The following is a 25,246-nucleotide window of genomic DNA, read 5'->3' on the forward strand; positions in this document are numbered from 1 at the left end:
CACACATGATGCAGCTCTGGAGGTGATGCGCTGGTTCTCGCCTACACGCCACCTTTGTGGCAGACACACAGGCAGCTCCTTGGGTCCCCAGCTTACCTCCTGTCGCTTGATCTCCTTGGCCGTAAGCACTTGATTGACACACACATCGAAGGTCTCGCTCCACAGTTTGCTGTCCCTCCGCTTTGTGCTGGAGGAGGTGGCATTTCTGGACCAGGCGCGGGGGGCGAGGATGTCTGGCCGGCTCTCGCTGCGGAAGCTAATGGACCGCTACACAATGAGAAAAAGAAACCTTCATGGGGTCATCAGCAGGACTGGGTGGATCCTTTTAGAGCAGCTTCCTGTCACTGACAGACACAAATCATGTATCTGCAAGAAGAGAGGGCATGGCCAAAGCTTTTAGGGAGTGGGGCACCAAGAAAAAAGAACAGGAGCCTTTTCACACAACATGCTGGAAGCATCAGTCTATGTGACCTGGACATTGAGTGAACTACAGAACAAGACCACACAGGCCAGGCTCACGTGCAAAAGGCAGCTCTCCAGCACACCCCCAGTGGCCTGTTTCCAGTGGACATCCACTCTTCACAGGCACAATGGATAGCCATAAATGAAAACTCACCCTCTCCTACAATAGGACCCCACTATCCCTGGTATGGCCCTGTATAGCTTGGGTAGGCTTACTTAGGCATAATCAACCAGACAGTGCCACCATCCCAATTCAGGGCTGGGCACAGATCCCCTGTTACATGTTTTATGAGAGAAAGAGGGAGGGGTACTCCTCTGGTGCTGGGAGTTTGGAGATAACATAAGTAAATTCTCCCTGGTCACACAGAACAACCCATTTACCACAGGAGAGAAGAAAGGGACACACAGGATGAAGGCTGGGGAGAATGACTGATGAGGGAGAAAGCAAACAGGCTTTACCAAACTGAATCGATGGAGCTTCTGGATCCCACTGTGCCTGAAGCCCAGAAGGGCTAGCCTTAGTCATTTTAGTTACACGAGGCTAACACAGTCCTCCCTCTGTCTCCAGGAGTTGGGGTTCTATCAACTCAAAATGTTGCAATGAATATGCATACCGAGTACCAGCCTGGCAGCAAATGATGCCCACCCCTGACGGGATTTTTTCTTTTGCAAAGAGGCCCCAGATGTCTTTAGAGGTCCTAATCACCCAAAGTTCAGCCTTGTGACAGAAATATACTCCCGCGGGACTTTCTTATGACAAATACAAAGCATCTAAAAGGAAGGTAAATGTGTCATCTTTAGTCTTTACCCTGCAAGGTTTCAACACATTCCCTGGAAACCGAAAAGCAAAGAGGTATTACTACACTCAAAAAAAACAAAACAAAAAAAAAAACAACACTTTTTTTTTCTTTTTGAAAAGACAAGTTCTCACGAAGCTGGAGAGATGACTGAACTGTTAAGATGCTTGCTGCCTTTCCGGAAGACCAAAGTTTGGATTCCAGCATCTACAACCGTCTATAACTATCTCCAGGGGATCTGATGTCTTTGGTCCCCGAGGGCACCTGCACTTACATGCACTTGCACATACATACATGCACACATACACACAGGCATACATGTACACACACTTTAAAGTATTAAATCTTTTTTTTAAAAAGATGAGTTCTTTGGTTATACAGCATAGGATGATCTGGGACTCACTGTGCATATAGCCCAGGCTGTCTTCAAACTCAGTATCCTCCTGCCTCAGCCTCCCGAGAGCTGAGGTTATAGTTGTGTGCTATTAGCTAAAAAACAACAACACCCCCCCAACCAACAACACCCCCAACACATACTTTAACGAATGTTCCCGTGCTGCTGCTCCCTGGGCCCTGTGTGAACGTCCTCTCAGCAGGGCCGAGCATCTGACCACAGCGACATACTTAGGACTGTAGCCTGCCATTCACCCATCTCCCTGCCGCGCTCTGAAGTTTCCTAGCCCTCGGTGCTTCCTCTGAGCGATTTCTTCTTTCTCAAGGGTGTTTCTCCTGTGTCCCAACTACCTCCTCACCTGTCTTCAGAACACAACCCAGATCTCTCTCTTTTAGGAAGGCTTCCCCAATGCCCTCCCTCCTTCCTACTCTGCCGTCTGGATAAACCTCTGACACAACAGTGACCACAACCTGCTCTGTTTATTTGACTTGATTTTAATTGATTTTGCATGTGACACGCGAGTCTGCATCACTAAGACAGTACAGGGTAGCTCTCAATTATTTGAGACCCAACTATGCGATTCAACAATTAAAATTCATTAGGGATGTTTTTATGTTACTTAAAAATTGGAGTGGGGGTGGGGCTTTAGAGACAGGGTTTAGAGTGGATAAGATCACTGTTAAATAAGTTAGAATTACCTGTTGACAGAATATTGTCTAGCCTTTAAGACAACTCTGAGAAAATTTAGCTTCTAAAAATCCCCTTTATGCAAAATTTGCCAGCATTAAAATCTGTATATGATCACTTGATAATTATGCAAATCCTATGTGAGCAGATATTTTTTAAATGCCATCAATTTCTCAGTTTTTTTTCCCCACATGGATATTATAGGTGACTTCTAGTTTAATTTTAGTTTTTTAGAACCTGAGAAAACGGAAAATATAATAGGAAGTTTCCAAAGGGGCTTTGGGATGTTTCCAGAGCTTTGGGGAGGCAAGTCCATGTAATTTTGCAAGTAGCAGGCAAGCTCCCGGGCTAGCAGAGACTTCTGTGAGTTCCTGACTCACAGGTAAGCTCATGAAATCTGAACCAACTCTGTGTAGGACAGCAAGAAAGTGCTTGCCCAGGTCACTAGTGGTTTTTGTCCAAATCCTGGGCTCTCTTACACAAGCCCCTTATAAACAGCAACTATGCTAAATGGCTGTGGCTTGCCTGCACTCAGAACCAATTAGCCACAGTCCTGCAAGGTCAAAACAAGGCAGTGAGTCACCAGTCCCCTCTCTTTGTGGTTCTGAGGGACAGATGGGAACTATAGAACAGAAAGAAGAAAGCACACAGAAAAGAAAACGCAAAACGCAACAACAGTCTGCACTTTCGCTTGACGGGATCGTGCCCCATCTCATCACACTTTCAATCTGACCCACCTTGGACTTCCCCCCAAGAGCTGGAAAGGAAATTATACCAACTGGAAACCATGTTCTGCAAAATTATGTGATTTTTAAATACAAATTCTCTTCTTTTTCCCAAAATCTACTTCCTGGCAATAACCATTGTTGTATTGTAGACCTTTCCAGTTTTCTTCTAAGTATTTTACAGAAAATAGAACGTTTTCTTTTTTCAGTTAACTATACCTTTTTCATGGTAGCACATAAACAAACCTCATTCTTCAGAAACATAATTGAGGGGTTGGAGAGATGGCTCAGTGGCTAAGAGCACTTGCTGCTCTTGTAAAGGACCTGGATTTGATTCCTAGTTTCCACATTGATAGTTCACAACCAGCAGTAACTCCAGCTCCAAAGGCTCCAACTCCCTTTTCTGGCCTCTCCCGGCTCCACACTCATGTGCACCTCCCTCCCATTTACACAATTAAAACTAAAATAATTCTTAGAGCAATGCAATATAACTGAGTGAATAACAGAACAAAACATAATGTATGGGATTATATATAAAGTATGAAAGAATATATATGAAAATGCCACTATGAAACTCATTATTTTGTTTGCTAACATAAAAAGTTAATTAAAACAGAGAGCAAATTCCTTTCAAGGAAAAACACTGGGGTAAAAGTTCAGGTAACATAAAATTAAGTATCTTTGAAGTGAACAAATTCGTGGTGTCGCAAAACTATTTCCTAGTCCCAAACATTTCCTTCATCTCCAAAGTCACTCCTTAGCAATGGCTACAGTGGGACCCAAAGGTCTAGGTAGACCCCATATGTATTCAATGCCTACCTGATAAACAGTGGAATCATTTCTGGCAACTGGCTATTACAAGAGGTGCCTGAGGGAACACCCTTTGTGTGTTTGTGTTGATATTTATGGAGGCAGGTTCCTTCAGTCTAAAAATTATCAAATTTTATTTATTTTTTATTGCATCTCATTTGGATTGCTGGGGATTTCCAAGATCTCATCTGTGCTCAAGTAAGCACTTTTATATTGATACTTGATGCTAAAATGTATTACCAGATTAACCTCCAAACAGGCTATTCAGCAGTACCTCTCCCAGATAGTACAGGGTAGTACATGCTTTCACTCTTATCCAGGTAGTTTTATTCGTCGCATAGGCAAAAATGACCGTACCTGAGTTCTAGTGTCATGTTTTGCACGTACAAAATAATGGACACATTTTTATGCATTTATTGAGACATTCTTGGTCAGTTGGAGATTTTCTTCATTGTTACTTGGGGAAAACAAGAGGTGACCTACCCTACAGACACTTCTCCTTTCGTGTTTTCTTAGTGACTGCCAGTCTTGGGGTGCCACGGGGATTATCTCAAGGACCCTCCAATATCTATCTTCTAGTCCTTTGAATGTAATCTTTCCAATTCTCACATCACCCCCATAAAGTGGAGTCTGGTTTCATTTTGCCAGTGTGGAAACTGAGGCTGTGTGTGTGTGTGTGTGTGTGTGTGTGTGTGTGTGTGTGTGTGTGTGCGCGTGCACCTGTGCACGCTAAGGCACTCGCCCACACAGGATCCAAAATACACATTTTTGTTTCAAGTCTGACTTCTTTTTATGCTGTGTCTGCACCTGTTAGTTCCAAGAAATCACAGGCTGTTTGAACGTTTCAATGAGAGGAGGTCCATCTCCTGCCTTCCAGGAACTAAATTTGGCTTAAGGAAAGAGAATGCACTGGACTCGGTTTTGGGAATACTGACTGATTTTTGACCAACCCTACTCCAGGTTCATACCCCAGGGCTGTATTAAACCAAACACTTTGTTCTTTCTTACGTTCCTCAGAGAAGCAGGGAGACTATTGAAAGGAAAACTGCAAAAGAAGAAACAGTGAACTGGGTGGGGTCGGGTGTGTGGTCGATGGCTGTCCTGCTCTGGGAAGGAGCGGCTACTGCTGGTCCTCAATCAGTTCTTTAGACACTCGCAGATGTTCACCACAGCACCAGTCACATGCCGGGAACTACACCTGGACCAGTCAGTGATATAAATGGGCACAATTACATGGGAAGACTGAGTTGGGGGAGGAATATGTGACTCTTGCTAGAAGAATCCCATGGGATAAACACTACAATGCTTCCAGAGTCCTTGACAACGCCCTCCGGGTTTTAATTTTTCTGTACTTGGATGGGTGTGCCTCATGATCTCATTGTCTCCTTTCTGACATATGCTTCCTCATGGGAGGCCTTCCCTCTCTGAGGAATGGATGGGGGGTGGGGGGTGGGGGAAGGGAAGGTGGGGGAAGTGAGCAGGAGGAGGGGAGTGAGGGGGAACTGTAGTTCATATGTAAAAATGAAAAAAAAACCCTTTTTTTTGTTTTGTTTTGTTTTATGATTTTTCAAGACAGGGTTTCTCTGTGCAGTTTTGGTTCCTGTCCTGGATCTCGCTCTGTAGACCAGGCTGGCCTCGAACTCACAGAGATCCACCTGGCTCTGCCTCCCAAGTGCTGGGATTAAAGGTGGGCACCACCACCGCCCAGCTCAGGAAAAAAAAAAACAAAAAAACTTTTAAATAAAAAAAAATTAAAATGCACTGCCCTAAAAAAAAAAAAAAAAAAAAAAAAAAGACGATGACAAATGCCTTGCTGTGACCAAACACCTCACGAGAAGCAACTTAAGGGAGGGCGGGCTTTATTCTGGGGAGGGCGGGCTTTATTCTGGCTCATGGTTTCAGAGGACACAGTCCATCCATGGCAGAAAGGGGTGGCAGTAGGAATGTGAGGCAGCTGGTCACAGTGTGTCCATAGTCAGGAAGCAGAGCACAGACAGGAAGTGGGGACAAGCTATAAAACCTCAAGACCTGCCCCCAGTGGCCACTTCCTCCAGCAGGGTTCGACAACCTTCCACAGCAATATCAGCTGGGGACTGAGCGTTTGAAACAAGTGACATTTCATATTGAAATCACAATGATCAGCGCCCTGAAGGCAGGTATATCTATTTGCTTCATTCACTGGTGGATTTGTGTCAGCACTTCACACATAGGAGGGCTTTTACAATTGTAAAGTGAATACCCTGGGTGGGGGGTGGGGGTTGTTCTGTGCATGAACTGAAGCTTTAAAATTCTGCTAGACCTGAGAAGTAAGGATTCTTGCTCCCATTTTATAGATAGGAAACTTGAGGCTCACAGAAGGTGAAATTTTGCTGAAGGCCATGCAGTTAATAACAGATTTCAACTGTTGGGGGCGGGGGATGGTCATTCAAAATGATAATCCAGGTCAGGTCTGCTTTAGTGTAGGCTGGTACATGAGCCAAAGTAGATGAGTTTTATGCAACTTCTTAGTCTATGACAGTTTCTCAATTTTGCAGCCATTTAATTCTGAACCAGACGAGTCTTTATTGTGCAAGGCTGTCCTGTGCATTGTAGGATTCTTAGCAACATCACTGGTCTCTAACCACAACATACCAGTAGTATCCCCAACCCAACTGGGCTGACCGAAACATCTAGAGACATTGCCTATGTCCCCTTAGGTAAGAAACATTGGTCCATTTCAAAGTGATGGACTCAGCCTTGGGAGGGACCACATAACCACAGACACAAATACATTGATCTGCTGGGATGGGGAGGATTCTGGGATAGCAGTGAAAAGGTGCCAGAATAAGCAAGAGTTTCCACGAGGAAACCCAGCCCGGCAAATAAGTAGAAACCCAAAGCTCATTAACTGTTGGCAGCTAAAATAACAATGGCCATACAGGAGACAGACAAATGCAGGTTTTGGAAATGGGTGCTCATGTTTATACCCAAGCTGGAAATGGAGGAAAGATGTTTCAGGTGGGGGGCAGACTGACTGCTGGGTAGGAAACAGGCCCAGTTACATATGTCAGAGGAAATGAGAGCCCAGCAGGTAGATACGGTGGGACAGGTTTGATTTGTTAATGCTGCCTGTTCAGCAGGGTGCTTGCTCTGTCCCTTTGCAAAAACAGAAGGTCTCCATAGCCAAAGATAACATGCTCCAATAAAGAGCTCAGGCCAGGTACATTCCTCCACCGTCCCGACTACACAGCTCTCTGGCAGCAGATGGTTCAACAGTAAACTGGCTGGAAGCTAGGATGGGACAGTAGGAGGGAACCTGTGCCAGCGTGGCTGCTGCAGTAGGCTCGACCACAAAGTTCCAGCATGCAGTCACGAAAGGCTCCCGCATAGTATCCCGGAGAAGTCCCCGTCGTTAGAACGGTTTGCTTAAAATGAGGAGCAGCGCCGGGCGGTGGTGGCGCACGCCTTTAATCCCAGCACTCGGGAGGCAGAGCCAGGTGGATCTCTGTGAGTTCGAGGCCAGCCTGGGCTACCAAGTGAGTTCCAGGAAAGGCGCAAAGCTACACAGAGAAACCCTGTCTCGAAAACCCCCCCAAAAAAAAAAAAATGAGGAGCAGCACCCTCCCACTGTTTTGGCTCCACTGCATTTGACCTTTGTGCTCATCTCCTGAAGGGAAAGGGCAGGAGGAAGTCAAGAACCGGAGGACTGAGGGACCAGTGGAAGGTTAAGGACAAGAACAGGACTGTGGACAGCCAATCACTCATCTCCAAAGCATAGACCTGAGATGAAAGCAAAGGCCTTACTCCTAAAGCAGATGTGGCTGTAAGTCAACTCACAGGGCTGAAGGACCCTGGAAAACTCAGGCTCTCGGTATTCCCATCTCCTGAGGCAGCCTAATAATTAGAACCTCACAAGGCTGCAGTGAGGACTGGCCAAGTTGAGGTCATCCAACAGTTTGGCCAGATGCCTACTGCACAGTCGGCAGGAGATGGCTGGTACCTGGCCTGGCTAATTTTTGTGTCAACTTGATGCACAGCAGAGTCATCTGCAAAGAGGAAACCTCAATTGAGAAAACGCCTCCGTGACACTGGCCTGTAGGCCAGCAAGTCCACAGGGTCATTTTATCGCTTCATGACTGATGGAGGAGGGTCCTGCCTGCTGTGGACAGTGCCACCCCTGGACAGGTGGTCCTGGATTATATAAGGAAGCACACTGAGTAAGCATGAGAAGCAAGCCAACAAGCAGTGTTCCTCCACGGCCTCTGCTCCATCAGTTCTTGCTGCCAGGTTTCCACCTTAATTCCCTGTGTTGGCTTCCCCTGATGGTACACTGTAACCTGTGAGACAAATGAACCCCATCCCTCCCCATGCTGCTTTTGGTCATGCTGCTTTGTCACAGCAGCAGAAACCTACCACTGTTAGCCTATCACCGGCAACTGTTACCATTAGTAGTTGTCTATATCCATCAGTCCCCTCTTATCCACAGAAATATGTTCCAAGAGCCCCCGGTGGGTGTGTAAAATCACAGGACTGATCCTAATATAAACATGCTTTGTCTATACCAGTGATTCTCAACCTTCCTAATACTAGGACCCTTTCATATAGTTCCTCATGTTGTGACCCCCAACATAAATTATTTTTGTAGCTACTTCATAACTGTAATTTTACGGCTGTTATGAATCACAATGCAAATATCTGATATGCAGGCTATCTGATATGTGGACCCCCTACCCCTCAAAAGGGTTGCTCAATTCCCAAAGAGGTTGTGGCACACAGGTTAAGAACCATTAGTCTATACATACTTATGACAAAGTTTAATTCTTACATTAGGCACATTAAGAGATTAACAATAATTAATAAAAGAACAATTATAGCAATACACTATTACATGTGAAGGCTAATTTTCTTTCTTTCTCTCTCTCTCTTTTTCTGGGAGGTGGGGTTTCTGAGACAGGTAGCCCTGGCTGTCTAGAACTCACTATGTAGACCAGGCTGGCCTTGAACCTTTGCCTCCCAAGTGTTGGGCTTAAAGGCATGCATCACCACCACTCGGTTGAAGGCTAATTTTCTTCATTACCTTGACTGGATTTGGAATTCCCTAGCAGACTGAGACACACTTCTGGGTGTGTCTATGGAGGTGTTTCCAGGAACGATTAAGTGAGAGGGCAAGACCAGACTGAAGGTGGGGGGGCAGTGTTAGATGGGAGTGTCACTAACACATCTAGACGTGGTTCATGGAATGGCCACTGAAAACACAGTGAGAGGGCACCCAAGCAATTTAGAATCAATACGTGTCCAACACCCAAGACCCCAAACAAGGAGAAATTCTCCTGAAGCTCCCGGAAATTCTTAGTAGAATGAATGAAAAGCTGGAGACGGTGTTTGGTGGAAGTGTGGAGAAAGCATTATCAATTTGCTCGGCACGTGTCAAAAATCAGAGGCTTAGGGCAACTACCCAACCATCTTAACCCATAAGTGGCTCTGAAATGATAATGTTCATGACAAATATTCCACCAGCTGGAAATAACGCCTCTTCCCACAGAGGTGAACAAAATAAGGGCCAGCTAAACGCAGGATGCTTCATGTGCAAAGTCTGGTGGCTATTTTTAGATCCTGGCAAACCACTGGCTTTAGTGTGACCAATTTTTAACTTTTTTTTTTTTTTTTTTAAGAAACTTAACCTCAAAAGTGGTGCACAGAACAGCCTGCAGGTCTCCTTGTAGCAAAGGTTAAAGCTTCATGTTCTCTTCTCTATGAAGTGGTACCAAGACCACCTTGCAGAGTTCTGGGGGAGGTGACGGGAGGCCATGAACATCAGTCATTTTGAACAGGAGCTGGATCACTGTGGATCTAACAAGTCGCTATTTCTGAGTTAAAAATGACAAAGCTTGATATTACATGCTGATCATTTATAAAGGCCACCTATACTCCAGACAGAAAGGGCAGCCAAGAATCAGGAGTCCCCTTGCTATGCAAGCTCTAGTCACTTCTCAGTCGTCCCACTACCTTCGGAGTCTGGTTTCTGGTTACTTCCCCTAACACACATGTGAGCACTCCCCAACACACACACACACACACACACACACACACACACACACACACACACACATACACTCACGCACACACACATACACATGCACAAAATACTAAGCTCATCTTCATATATGCAAAGTAACTAGGGACCCAAAACTTTTGCCACTTACAGGAAATTTATGAAAAAAAAAATCATGGTTGTCAGACCTGGTTACTTAAGTAAATACACCTGCGTGATCTTCCTGTTTATGTCTCACGTGTAGATGGTACCAGACTTTTCATTCCTTTTTCAAACCTGGAATGTCCTCTCTCCCCTTCATCTCTAGGCTGTCCAGATCCAACCTCTACCCTGGATGCTCTAACTCTCAGGTCATTACTAACATAGCTAATCTGCCTTCTTAGCACAATAATGCTACATAGAGTATACAGTATCCAGGGAGACTCTTTGAATATTATTTATTTCTATTTGGTTGCAGAGGCAATATATGGTTATTTTTAAATTCAAGTATGACAGAAATATGTGATGGAAAAGAAGTATTTCCAGCCCATGCTGAACAGACTAAGTGACCTTGAGCTAAGCTCAAGGTATACAAAGTATGCACTAATATTCAGAGTCATTCTGAAAAGAAATGTTACAATGTTACAAGGGTTGTTCTGGAAGGGAAGGCTATACACATTCTGTTTCTTTCTCTTTTTCTGTGTTTTCCCATAAGGAACACACACTTTGTAACAGAAAAAAAAGACGTTCAAGTCCAAAGAGAGTGAAGGGCAGCATCACTGGGCAATGAATTCTGTCCTTGCGGGACTTGACTCAAATGTGTTTAGCAGTCACACACAGCTGTGCATGGAGAGGCAGAGCTCAGTGTGCAGCTGGCCCCTGGGAGCTGGTATGCCCTGCTGCACACGAGGGAAGCACACTCCTGCCCCTTTCAGAGCTGGGCCAGCTTTCCTTCTCAGGCCTGCTGAAGAGGGAATTTATGGGCCTGGGGGATCCAGACATCTGTGCTTTAGTTTACCCGCAGCCGCATGCTAAACTTTTCTGGTGAGGAACTGACAGAGTTCCACACAGCCGACATCATAAATGCTGCCTTTGTGCTGAGGCCCAACTCCGCAGCCCAGATTAGTGCCGGGAGGCAAGGGAAAACAAACCCAGTAGTGTGTTGCCTCTGAGACCACTCACATTTGGAAATGGGTTTTTAATCCTTCTGGAAGAGGATGCCAGCTCAGAGTGCCCTGTGTCCTCTTCCACTAACTGTAGTCTCACAAGGAGAGAACTGCTAAGAATCGATGGAAGCATCGTGTTTGGGTCTAAGTCACTGACTGCTTGGCCTATAATTAAAGGAACTCAACCCGAGAGATGAAACTGGATATCCAAAAGGACCTATCTGTCTCTAAAGTGCCAGGAGCCAATAAAAAAGGAAATAGTGCAACAGAAAACCAAGCTGCTAGCTGGGACTCAAGGCACAGGTCTGGTACCCCAGCCACTCACAAGGCTGAGGCAAGGGAATCAAAAACTTAAGGGCTGCCTGGGCTACTGAGGGAGTTCAAGGCCCACCTAGGCAACTTAGTGACACCCTGTTGTTAAATAAAAAATATAAAAAGGGCCCAAGTATAGTGGCACATGCCTTTAATCCCAGCATTTGGGAGGCAGGGGCAGGAGGATGAGCTATATACATGGACAGACTTAGGCTAACCTGGGCTACATAATGAGGCCCTGTCTCAATAACAACAAAAACGGGGGGTAGGGTGGACACACACGGATGAGATTGCTCAGTGGCTAAAGGCACTTGCCACCGAGCTTGATGACCTGAGTCCACTCATCTGGACCCACAGGGTAGAATGAGAAAACTGACTTGCATAAATTGTCTTCTGAACTCCACATGCAAACGTGGCGGGTGCAAACCACCCCCAAATAAGAATGTAATGAAAATTTTACAAAGCAAAAAGTCTGATAGGGAAGCACTTGCCTTGAATATGCAAGATCCTGGGTTAAATCTCCATTATTAAAAACAAAAATAATAAAAGAAACAAAGAAAGAGAAGGGAAGTAAATAGGCCAACTCGCCTCATGCTCGTGATTTTTGAAACAGAAAATAAATTATACACACAGATGCATGAGGTAAATGGCTGCTAAGTGCCAAAGGGTTTGGGCATGCCATGTTTCCCTTGTGTTGTTTCTCCCCTAATAGAAATGACATGGATAGCTAAACAAATTGTGAAAACTCTTGAAATGGGATCCTGAGCGGCCCCTGGGGCCCACTCTTCCTCTTCCCTGGTCCAGTGGCTACCTTAGCACTTTCTCCCTTTCTAGCAGGTAAGGAAAACAAGGAAGTGAGAAGGCACTAAGCAGAACACTGGTTTGGTAATCAATGTTGAGACACTGCGTGTCCCAAGGTGGGTTACGGGGGGACAGATGAGAACAAGATGGCATTCACCATTTTTACAGATCATCCCATGAACATGTTGTGTACAGACACAAGCATAGGAGTGTATTTCTAGTCACCAACCTCTTTCCTTCAAATAACATATTGCTCAAGGTCTCTGTTTCTATGTGCATAGTCACTGTGAATAACTGTCCCATACACACAGCCTAGGATTAGCTATTTATCATGACAGCTGAAAAAGGTCAGCAGAAAATTTATTTTGCAAAAGAAAAATATCTCTGAAGATTTAGAAGACAATTTTCACATGGCAGACTCTCCCTTGGGTCTGGCTCTCTTATCCTTGCTTGGTCTCAGTCTGTTTAGTTTTCAGACATCGCTTAATTAATTTCTTCTTTCCCAGTTCTCTAGGTCAATGTAAATTTCTAAGACAATCAACTGTTTTCTGCAGTGTCTCCTGTGCAGGACTCCTAGGAACCAGAAAAAAACAGAGACTGCCTGGGAAGTCTAAAGAAAATGGTGAAGGTATGTAATCAGGATAGGCTACAAGGGAGGAGACAATGTTCTGAGAAACACAAAGGCAAAGGCTGACAAGCCAGGCAAGACAATGTTGGCGAGTAAAGGGGCCAACAGCTCCGAGGTCAACTGTAGAGTAGGGCTAGCTACTCAAGTCTAACTTGGTACTGTCATGTGGGAAAGCGAAGCCCGGCACTGCCATGAATCTACCGGAAGGCAGCTCCATCCTGAGAAAAGAACCCGGATGCAGGAAGAGCCCAGTGCAGGGTGAAGGCTCGCTCACTCGAGACTTGTAGAATGAGTGAGGGCCTCCCTGGCACAGGGTGGACCATCCTGGGAGAAACAATAGGAAGAGAGCCCATCAGTGTAGGGTCCAGTTATCAAGGGATGAACTAGCACACAGTGAACTTGAACCAAGACCACTAGACTGGAGAGGAAAGGGTCAAACACAGCTGAGAGTCTAAAGACTTTTCAAAAAGCAGAACTCAGCAAAAGACCAGATGTGCAAGACTCAGGTGATAATGAATCTTCCAGGAAAAGCCTGCAGTGTAGTCGTCCAGCGGGCTGAGACACTGGCCACAAGGGACAGTAGGCAAACACAGCCTTCTCTGCTTGCTCTGCAGGCTGACTCCCCAACAAAATCTTATTTTCTTTCTCTGTTCTTCCCACCAAGAGACCAGAGGATAACCAGGAGTCCACAGTCCCAGGCACTGAGACAGACGGAGCCAAACCAGAGCTAACTGGGTGGTAAACAGCAGAGTTAACAGAGAGCTGGGTATGGGAAGGGGCAAGCGGTGGGAAGGGATGGCATCACAGGGCTGTGGTGCATTAATCAAACAGTAAGGAAGCAGGGATGCTAAGGGCTGTGGGAGAACCTCATAGCATTCTCAAGTAATGACTGTCAGCACGAGGCATACCTCTGGGTCAATCACTCCATTCTCTCTGGTGTGAATGCTTTGCTTTGCTGCATGAACATCTGCTTAAACTTTGCTGCATAAACATCTGTTTACCTAAATTCCTCCCTCAGAGAAGATAAGAATCAAGGAGAAATCTTCACCTGGAAGTATGTCTCTGGGCTACACTTTTCTTAAACATTCAAGGTCAAGATGAAAACATTGCTGAGCACAAGTATGCAAGACAAATGAGAAATGGCAGACTCAAGACTTGCTCAGCTATGGACTGACTTTTGTGGGGTTCAGTCAAAAAGGACATTTTTATGATTACAAATCGGTTCCAAGGCTGTGGCTAGATCTCAACCTTCCTTTTAAAATGCAAGCTACAGTAAGAGGTTAAGAATAGGCCCAGTGAAATGGCTCAGTGGGTAAAGGCACTTGCTGCCATGCCTGATGACCTGGTTCAATCCCTGGGATCTGTGTGGTGGGAGGTGAGAACTGACTCCTCACAAGCTGTCCTCTGACTTCCACATAAGGATCATGTCATGGCACATACATGTTCACCCTACCATGTACACATGCACAAATGCACACACAAAATAAAAATACAATGAAGTTTACAAACAACTATACATACTTGTTAACTAAAAATTACTATTGAAGACCATATTCACTACATAGCTAGTCATAACTAAAGGCTCTTGAATTTATTAGCTCATAAATCTCTACAATTATTCTACCAAGGAGCTATAACCCTTTGTAAGCCACAATGGTGACTAGATGATAAATTTACCTCTAAGGAATAAAAGCAAGACTTAGAAATGATAAGTTATACCTGCCCAAGATTGGCAAGTCTTCAAACAGAGAACTAAAGTCAGAACCAAGATACTTCAGGGCTTTTGTTCTAACCCAGAGGTCAGCAAACCTTTTCTTTAAATAGACAGGCAGGGCTGTGTCCAAACCAAGCTCCTTGTGGACAGTAAAATTAGCATTTCATGTGGTTCCCATATAAAAGAAATACCACTCTTTCCATTTCCTCCCCAAACACTTAAAGAAGTAGGAACCATCATTAGTTCATGAGTCATGAGCAATGAGATGGAAGGCTTTTTTTTTTTTGCCCCCATACCTTGCTGACTCTGGTTGAAACACCAGGCTCTGTTCCCATCCCGCTCATACATACATGCTGATAGCTCAGGAGTCCAGAGATACTGCTGGGGAAAACTGGTAAGCGTACGCTCTGGATGGGACTCATGACTTAGAAATACAACTGTGAGGAAAACCTAACAGAAGTGGCCCTAACTCTGCCTGCCCTGGGGTTACAACTTGCATACGTTTTTCTTCTTGCACACCCCTCACCTGCACTCCTCCAGAGTAGCAGGAGGTGATTCAGGTTGACCTGAAACCAGCAGAAATTCTGGGCATGAGCACAACACAGCTTTCTGCAACCCAAGCCCACGTTCTTACCTGCAAGGTCTGACTGAAGCGCTTTAACGGTGTGGTCTTCACAGGTGGGATGAGGTTTGCTAGTGAGGTGACTCTTGAAAGGGGTTTGACCCTTTTATTACTAGGTTCCTGTAGAGTTAGAAAAAAAAGAAAAAAGAGGACAATGTCAAAACCAATCTTGAAGATATCTGCCATGTCACATCCATTCTGCTCCATGAATTGCAGGTGGCAGCGTGAGCTGCAGAACGTGAACCGTGCCCTAGAATCTGCACAGATGATCTGGCTGAGGAGCCAGGAAAGAGAAATGACAGGGGATGTAGACAGAGGCAATGGGATGGCAGAAGGGTAGGGCCCCACTCCGCTCCCCATCCCCTCATACCACCCCCATCTGTCAGTGTTTCCCTCAAAGCTTCTGCTCCGTGGAATCCTTCTTCCCATGGCTGCAGAGAGAAGTGGGCTCTGATTGCCCAGCCCATGACCTTGCCAGGCAGTGCTATGTCTTCTGTTGCTTCTGGCTTCATGTTTTTAAAATCCTTGCCCTCACCTTGCTAGAGCCATTTTTTCCCCCTGTATGCTTTATCCATTTATTTTTCTAAAGTACAAAGATTGCTTTCCATTCATCAAGTTAAAAATCTATTTTTTAAACATTTATTTCTCTCTGTGTGTGTAGAGGAGAGGGGTCAGAGGGCAATTTCCTAGAGCTAGTTCTCTTCTTCCACCACGTGGATCCTAGGGACCAAACTCAGGTTGTTGTTCTTAGTGACAAGCACATTAACTTGCTGGGACATCTGACCAGCTCCAGATTTTTTTTTTAAAAATAAGTTTTATTTCTAGGATCATAAGAAAGTATCTTTGTAGCTATAATAATAGAGAGGCGCATTATTAAAACTTGTAAAATGGCAAAAGGAAATGTACAGGGAGAAATCTGTATCACGGGTATTGGTTTCCATACTATTTATAGCCACACATTTTCAAAGTCACCTCCACAGAAAATATCACCTGCAAGTCTGTGAGTTACTCCAGAGCTGGCTGGCAGGAGAGAGGGCGACTCCCTATTCCAGTGAATGCTAACAAGAGATGACACAAATAAAAACAGGCTGTGGGGAGAGAGAGAGAGAGAGAGAGAGAGAGAGAGAGAGAGAGAGAGAGAGAGAGAGAGAGAGAGAGAGAGAGAGAGAACGGAGTAAACATTTTACAGGACAAAGAGGACAGTTACCCTCGTTTTCCTAAGCTCCATCTGACCTGTGGTAGATGCTGGACAGCACATGAAGACACCAAATTGTGACGGGAAATGCCAAATCAGCCAGTCGCAGCAGACTTAATCAATCAATCAATCAATCACTAAGGGAGCCCCCATGCTCCCCCCAAGGTGTTCATCTTTCCTTTTCAGCCATTCTTCTCAAAGTTTGGAAGGTCAAGCCGGAATTTCCAATTCTTCAAGGGATTCCTGCAGGGTATTCTAAACATAGCAGATGTCTGGAGAAATCCTTCGTGAATCTTGAACCTGGCCGGGAGGTTTTCATGTCATCTGATGCCCTTGGCAGCCACAGAAATCAGAAGCAGCTTCTTAACAAGACTCTATCAACTTTGCTGACATTTTAAGTAGGAAAAAAAAATTAAAGATGTTCAAAACAATTCCATGGTGCCAAAGGGTAAGCTGTGAGTTCGCAAAGCAGTCAGTTGCTTTTCTAAGACAGAATGGATGCAGCTGCCAGGGACCTCTCCGGCTTCTGGGCGTGCTAAACTGAGCGGACAGCAGACAATCCTCGGAACATCAGGAGGGCTAGACGACTCTCCTAACAGGAGAGACTGTGTTACAAAGGATGGAAGTGTTGACAAGAAAAGTCCAAGAGCCGTCTGCTTCCAGGTGATGATGTCCTTCAGGATGCTCCCTGCCCAGCTCTTGGTCATCTGTGTCCAGAGGATGATTTTTAAAATTCTCCCTTCTACGTCATTATCTGCGCCCTCAGCATACTGAGTGCACGTGTGTGTGCACATGCAGCTTCTTAAGCACTCTTGGAATTTCTCTAAATGGCTCCTGCTTCAGTCCAGAAATGCCACAGTTGCGATCCCATTCCCTTTGGTGGCACAAACCGCATTGCAGCACGTGAGCAAAGTCCCAGAGGGAAAGGATTTGGTCTCGGATAATCCTGCATGCACCTTAGAGCCCAGAGAGGCGGGGTCTCATTTCCACAGCTAAAGCTGTATCGAACGAAGGAACGAAGGAACGGGAAGGTGAAGGGGCTTTACGGCACGGCAGGGGACGCCCTTGGCGGGCTGCAGGACGATCTGGCTCTGCTCTGCCTTCAGTGTCATCTGTACTAAGGTTTGTCTGACTTAGTTACCCAGTTTGGATGGCCCACTCAGATGTGCATTATCTACCTAGCTTTAGGATGCATATTCAATGCGACACTGGCCCAGCACAATGTGGCTGCATGGACTTGTAGTCTGAACTGCTTCTCTGAGGCGTGGCCCCCAAGGGAGTCCATATCAGGCTGCACTTTGGTGATCTGGCATTCCTAAGTAAAGAGGAAGGAACCAGAAGGTGCCCTGCCATGATTCTGTGCTGTGATCCAGCTATGCAGGTAGGTGCAAGTTCAGAACTTGAATTCTGGGGGGGGCGGGCGCGGGGGGGGGGGGGAGCTTTATATTGGACCCACATGAGTGAAATATGAATTATGGTGCTATCCTTGAGGGCTGCTGTGAGAACAAGATATTAAAAACAATTCTTGGCTTAATCTGATTTTTCTTTTTCCATTTATTCAGTTTGTCTCCAGCGAGGTCTTACTACTATCTAAAGAGCCCTCTGAGAAAATATTTCCAGATTCGAAGTAAACAGCATTACTGAGAACTAGCAAATGCAATAACAAGGATGTTTGGGGGTTTGCAGGAGGATGACAAAACATAACCTGCAGAGAGCCTGCCTGACCCAACAAAGCACACTGCCAGACCAGGCTGGGCAAGGCCAACGCAACACTCAGGCACAAAATGTGTTGTTTCCAGTGCACACACCACCAACACGTGATCTTAAGGGCAGGCAGGAAGGCCTTGCACTTGCTAGGCAAGCACTCTACCACTGAGCTAAATCCCCAACCTCACTAAAGAACTTTTAAAGGGTAGGGGTAGTAAGTTTGAATAACAATAGTTCTGTTTTATTACACTAATTAGGACTGCCTGTATAGTGTTCAGCACAAGTTAAGTTATTGGGTACACTAGTCTAATTGCTGATTCTAAAATTATTTTGTTGCTGTTGCTGTCATTGTATTGTTTGAAACAAAGTTTTGCATAGTCCAGGCTAGCCTGGAACTATGTAGTGGAGGCTGATCTTGAATTCTTGTCTTCTTGCCATTAGTTCCCAAGTGGTGAGATTGCAAGGGTGTGTCACCATGCTCAACTCTCAATGTGTTTAAAAAGAAATAAAATGTAAAAAAAAATAAATAAAGATTTTAAAGAAATATTCATCTACGTAAAAACTTTTTATGTGTATGATTATCTGCCTGCATAGACATATTTGTATCATGTGTGTGCCTGGTGCCCTCGGAAGCCAGAAGAGGGTGTCAGATCCCTTGCAACTAGAGTTATAGATGGTTCTGAGCCTCCATGTGGATGTTGGGAACCAAACCTGGGTCTTTGAAATAGCAGCAAGTTCTCTTAACCGCTGAGCCAGATCTCCAGCTCTCCTACCTGCCAAAGTGGCAATTTATAAACATTCATTTTGTATTTACTGTACTTGATGAAAGAGAGACCCTTTATGAAGTAGAGAAAGTTCTCTTGATATCCAGTCTGCTATGGATATGAATTAGCATTGACTTTTATGCAAAAAAAAAAATTTTCTCCTATTCAGAGGAAAGGGAAGGGGAAAAAAAGTAAAAGAAGGGGGAGGTGTGGGTAGGGAGAGAGTGAAGATGGCCACAGAGGTCGTATTTTTCCATAAGGATATCTCATTAGCCAACTGCAAACCAAAGGGAATAACAGCACTCCGTGCGACTGTATTTTTAACGTGACTTCTTCTCGATGTCTTTTTATATCCTTTTCTAGGGAGGCACAGTGACCTTCCAATCTCCTCATTCTTCCTCCCGAGAGGTAAAAAGCAAAGCAGACGGTGTCGTGTAAGAGACTGCCCACCACATCAACAGCACGCAGCACTGTTTCTCTTTTTTCTTTCTTCAAAATAGTTCCACCGAAACAGACCTACAGGGAACCCTTCATCTCCTCTGTACTTCATTCTGCAGACAGCGTGGGGCTGGGTACAGTACGAAGATGTTGTACATCATGTCTGGAGCTGCCTTGAGAGTCCACCTTTACCGAGCCACCACCACTCCCCAGGAGAGGCTGGAAACGCAGCCATTAGCACAGGCTAGACCATATTACTGCCTGGCAAGGCAATGACCCTGCTTCTGGCCAGGAGGCAGGCAGAGGTGAGAAGAACTATTTGCACCAGTGGATGCCTTTGCCCATGGGTTGACAGGGTCACATGAGGAAACAAACATAAACGAACAACTTCCAAACATTTGGATGTGACAGGGAACCTTTGCAGGGCCCCATCTGTGGGTGCTGGCGTCATCTCTGGTCCACCCTCTGACTCTCTAAGGTGCCTTTCGTCATCTTCACGTTAAATGCCAAGTTATAATCTCCTGGTAACTGATTTGCAATAAATAAGTGATAATATACTAGTACTGGTTACAGGGTCTCTGTTGCTACTGTTGTTTTCGAGACAGGGTTTCTCTGTGTAGCTGTGGCTGACCTGGAACTCGCTCTATAGACCAGGCTGGCCTCAAACTCACAGGGATCCTGCCTGCCTCTATCTCCCAAGTGCTGAGATTGAAGGCTTTTGGCTACAGGGTCTTATCTCAGAGCTCAACATATAAAATTTACTAGTTTACTGATTTCAACATGCCTTTAAGTTAACTACCTATCATTCCCATTTGCAAGATAAAGAAACTGAGGTCTCAAGTGATCGACTTTCTTAAAATCATTCAGTTGGATTAAAAAAAAATGGAGGGGGGCATCATAATTTGAGGCAGGCTGACCTTAGAGCTATGGTTAGCTGCCTGGGGCTGGCGAACTTTTTCTGTAGAAGAGCAGAAAGTAAGGAGTTAGTCTCTGTCTTAAACATTTATCTCTTCTGTCAGACATAAATAATACATAAATTAACCAATATGGGTGTGGACCATTAAACCTTTCATTGATGAACACAAAAATTGTCATATTTTCATGTCATAATTTTCATGACAAACACATTATTTTTCAACTATTAGAAACACACACTGTTTCTAACTTGAGCCTCACAGGAAGTGTGCCAGATTTGGCTGTTGCTTGCTGACTGACTAGTCAAACCGCTACTCAGTGGTCCTCAGCTTCAGCTCACCTCAGTATGTGACAAACCTCAAGAGGACACTCTCAGGCACTGTACTTTCCCACAGGCCCTCCTGGCCACAGCACAAGTTTGACTTGTATTTTCTCCCTGGAGCTGGGTATGTAGGGTCCTCCCCTGAGGAGCAGGGGGCATGGTTGACTTCATTTCTGCATGAGTAATCCCTATTCCACTACATTTTACTTTTTAAATAAATCAGTGTTGTGGAATATTCCTTTACACTGTGTGAAGATATTTCACTGTAATTGGTTTAATAAAAAGCTAAATGGCGCCGGGCGGTGGTGGCTCACGCCTTTAATCCCAGCACTCGGGAGGCAGAGCAAGGCGGATCTCTGTGAGTTCGAAGCCAGCCTGGTCTCCAAAGCGAGTTCTAGGAAAGGCGCAAAGCTACACAGAGAAACCCTGCCTCGGGGAAAAAAAAAAAAAAAAAAAAAAAAGCTAAATGGCCAGTAGGTAGGCAGGATTTTGGGAGCAGAGAGAATGCTGGGAAGAAGGGTAGAGTCACAAGGAGATGCCAGGACTCAGAAGCAGTACCACTTGCAGTACAGAGTAAAGGTAATAAAGCCACAAAGCAAAATGTAAACCAATAGAAATGGGTTAATTTAAGTTAAAAGAGCTAGTTAGAAACAAGCCTAAGCTATAGGCTGAACTTTTATAATTACTAATAAGTCTCCCTGTCATTACTAGGGAACCGGAGGTCCTGATGAAAAAAATCAGCCTATAAATCAAGCCAAACATTATCAATTTCCTCTGATGTATAAATAAAGGCCATTTTAAATGACACAATTCCTGGGATCCATTTCACAATAAAATGAGGTTGGGGTGATTTGAGACAAAGAAAACAGGATGCATCACAGGTTGATAACTGTCAAAAGAACAGATTCAGCCATAATCTTGCCTGTGGTGCAAAACAAAATTATCTTTTTAAAAAAGCTATTTTTATAATGGACAGAAAATTGTTCTGAAAAATGTATCACCAAATGCAGAAGGGGGAAAGATGAGTCAGTCTCTTGAGTTCATTAGAAGAGGGGACCAGAAGCAGCCATCATCAGAACAGAAGAAACCCCACCACCGAGCGAGCATCAGTAACTCAGTGAAAACACGGACTAGTGGGAAACGGAAAGCTGGGAGAGCTGTGTTATGACATTGAAATCAAGGCTGGGGAGGCGCCAGTCCAGCTCCGAGCTCCCTGAACCCATTTTTTTTTTTTTGTTTCATTTTGGTTTTGTTATTGTTGCTTCAGCTTTTATGAATGCATTCACACACAGGCTCCTAATCACTAAACTTCATAAAATGATCTGGTGGTGGTCAACTGATTTACTTTAGAAGCACACACTAAAAGGAGTCCCTTCAGGATCAGACTGTCCCCAGACAGGAGTCCGCCGACTCTGCCATATTTGTTTTAATCTGAAAGCATGCTTTGCTTTCTCCGTGGCTCCCTCCCAACTCAGGCTTTTCCTTCCATTTCCACTCTTGTAGGAAGGGGGAAGCTAAGGCCGCCCAGCTCCCCCCTCTTCGCATTTCTCTGCAACTGCCTTGATTCTACCACTCTCTTCTTAGCATCCCAAACTGTCCACACTGATTTACAGCTTACGCTCAAGACTTCCAGGTCACACTTGCTCTTGCCAAGGCCTTCCCTGCCTGTCAGTGGCTCTCGTTCACCGCCAGCCAACACTTGTACTGCCTCTGCCTCCTGCCAAGCCATAAGCTTCTCTTCAGACAGCCCCGTCTCTCCCCTGAGAGGAGAGTGACAACCTGCTTCACAGCCTGTCCGTCCAAGGATTGCTAACAGTCTCCTCTTGTGGTCATGCTTTCTGGACAAAGTGGTTGTGAGCAAGCTGTATTTTGTAGATCAATCAGTCATCTATCTTAGTCTGGCTCCCATATTTCCTGTGGGATATAATGAATGTTATTCACAATTTCTTCAAGGGGGGGTTGGGGGAATAACCACACAATGGCTTATGGAGAACTCTGTGGGGAACAGCTGTCTTTTATTGGGGCCACGTAATCTGTGGCAGGCACTGGACTTAGAGCTTTCCATGATATGCTCATGGCATCTTCAGAACATAGCTCATGTCATGATCCTCATCTTAGAGATGAGTGCACAGAGGTCTGAGGATCCTAAACACCTACATGAGGTCACCTATCTCAGACGATAAAGGCAAATGTGGACCACACACTGGACAATACGCCTCTGCTCTGCTATCCGGTCTCACAGATCATGACACACGTACCATGGGCTTTATGACAAGCAAGTGCTCAGTGAGAAGCACCTGGAAGAGGACTTGAAAACTGGTATGCCTTTTCTTAACCCTCTCCATCTCTGCCCTCAAGAAAAGGTGAACTTATCACTCCATATATGTATCTTCTTTTTCAAAAAACTGACACCGATGTGATTTTACAGTCACAAACAAGTTGGCAAAAATAGTACAGCGTGTTTCCTATGCCTTTCGCTGCACTTCCTCTAATGTTCATGTCGCACACAACCAGAGTACATTTATCAAAACTTAGAAGTTAGCATTGGCACAACACCGTGGACTAAATGTTAGGGGCGCCGCTGGGGTTTCACTGCACTTCCCACTAATGTCCTTTTTCTCTTCTAGGACCCCGTGTGAAATCCCACATTATATTTCATTGCCTTATCCTTCAGTGACAGTTCCCCATGCACAGTGCTCTCGTTATCTTACAGCAAACCACTGCAGCTGTCTAGACTCTGGAGGAGCACTGGTCAGTTGCTTTACAGAATGGCTCTCAGTGTAGACAGGTGTGATGCTTCCTCCTGATGAGGTTTAGCAACTTTGCTGTTTGTGTTCTAGTCAGGGTGGATCAAAGGGTGCACCTTCTTAGCACATTATATCAAAGGGGACATGATGTTAGGTCTGATTAATGGCGACGTCAATTTGGACATGTGGTTATCGTGTTGCTGTAGATGAGTGAATCCCTCCCCCGCCCCCAAATATACAGACATGTTTTAAATAGTTACTTATGAAAGTGTACACACAGGTTCTAAACCCAGTGTCTAAATGTAACCTTATTGGGAACTAGGATCTCTATAAATCAATCAAGCTAAGGTGAGGTCATACTAGTTAGAGTCCAATCACAGATGTCCTTATATGAAGGGAAGATTTATAATAGCAGAGAGGTGAACCCACAAGCCAGAGAACACCAGGGATGACCAGCAAACTTCAGAAAGCAGAAGCAGCAGGGAAGCAGCCCTGGGCAGGCTCAGCGGACACCTTGCTATCAGGTACTTTGTCTCCGGAACAATATATGGGTGCTGAAGCCGCTTGCCCTGTGGGTCTTTGTCCCAGGCACTGGGAGACTACCACAGGTGATGTCTGTGGATATCCCTACTGTGGAATGCGTTTGTAATGAACACATTACGTTTGTAATGAACACGTGCGTCAGAGAGTGTTGGTTTACCTAGTAAGTGCAAAGTGGGCTTCATGACGTGAGCAGGTGTCCCTTTTCAGGGTGTCTCTCCGCTGCACAAGGAAAGACAAAGGTGGGCCCTGACCGAGTCCCAAGGCCAGTGTCAGCTGCGGCTGGGAGGGCAGGGGCCGAAGAGGGGGTCAGCATGTAGGACAGGGTGACAAGAGGCATGGGCAGGTCATGCCAGTGGCAAAAAGGTGACCTTGGAATGGTTTAAGCAAGAGAGGAGTGAGGTTGGAGGGCAAGAAGAGAAGGTTCCTTAGAGCTGGCTGGTGAGTCTACCTTACTTTGTGGGAAACAAAGAAGACAGTAATGAAATGACTGTTCTTAATTCCAAAATTTCCACTATTATTCTTTTGCCTGCTCTCTTTCTCTTGGCACGTAGCTAATTGGGCTAGTGTCATTTGTTATCGGAAGATGAAAGGCAAATAATAAAGCCCCAAGTCCAGTGGAAACCTGGCTTCATCGATTAAGCAAGTATCACTGGCTTCAGAATGACTGGGTCTGAATTCCCCAGAGGAGCAAACGGTCTTCAAACTCAGCTCAGACCCTCGTTTTCCTTTTCAGACGTTGATCCATGATTTCGACAGGGACTCTGGGCTTTGTCAAGTATCAGAACAGAACCAAGAAGGATCCCCTATAGCTTTGGACCAGCGGATCACCACACAGAGGAGACCACGCCCGTGTTTGTTTTTGCCAGCTGTGAGTCTGGCTGCCTGCCATGCGCTGGGCACACGGGGAGACTGCATTTCCCATTTAAGAAATGGCTCGATTCTTTCTTTCGTGTCAGGTGCTAGGAGGAAAACACCCTGATTTCCTTCTTACAAAGGAGAACAATAAAAGAAAAGAAAAGAAAAGCTAGGATCTGTTTGTTTTGTTTTTGCTAATGGGGGAACAAGGAGAGCCAGGAGAAAGGACATCCAGGGAACACACCTTATCAGTTCAGGCTCATGCCCACACTGCAGTCAGGCTGCCACACAGCTGGGCCAAAGTGCTGAAGAATATTCCCACCTTGGCTCACGGAAACCTTCAAGGGTAGATGACAGGCCAAGTGTGGCGGAGCACACCTTTAAGCCCAGCACTCGGGATGCAGAGGCAGGCAGATCTCAAGAGTTCAAGGCCAGCCTGGTCTATAGATCAAGTTCCAGGACAGCCAGGGCTACAGAGAGAAACTCTTGTCTCAAAACCCAAACCAAACCAAACCCAAATGAGTAGATGACAGAGAAGTCACAGTTGAACCGTTGACTCAGGGCCATTGAACTGGATATATTGGGGCTTGAGGTATATCTCAGTGGTAGAGCATGCCTTCAACATGCATTAG

The 25,246-nt window shown here is 45.3% G+C and overlaps 1 protein-coding gene across 2 annotated transcripts in view; it reads right to left on the reverse strand.

The window, feature by feature from the left end:
• The window catches only part of Arhgef3 (Rho guanine nucleotide exchange factor 3), a 285,032-nt gene that overhangs the window by 26,366 nt on the left and 233,420 nt on the right, over positions 1–25,246 (reverse strand). For both annotated transcript variants that reach the window (XM_059273978.1, XM_059273979.1), the window contains 2 exons: positions 15,141–15,248; positions 97–267 (listed from right to left, as the gene is read on the reverse strand). In XM_059273978.1, the coding sequence (XP_059129961.1) occupies positions 97–267; positions 15,141–15,248 (279 nt within the window). The remainder of the gene's footprint in view (positions 1–96; positions 268–15,140; positions 15,249–25,246) is intronic.

This window comes from Peromyscus eremicus, chromosome 9 (assembly GCF_949786415.1).
Source record: "Peromyscus eremicus chromosome 9, PerEre_H2_v1, whole genome shotgun sequence".
Classification (NCBI taxonomy): domain Eukaryota; kingdom Metazoa; phylum Chordata; class Mammalia; order Rodentia; family Cricetidae; genus Peromyscus; species Peromyscus eremicus.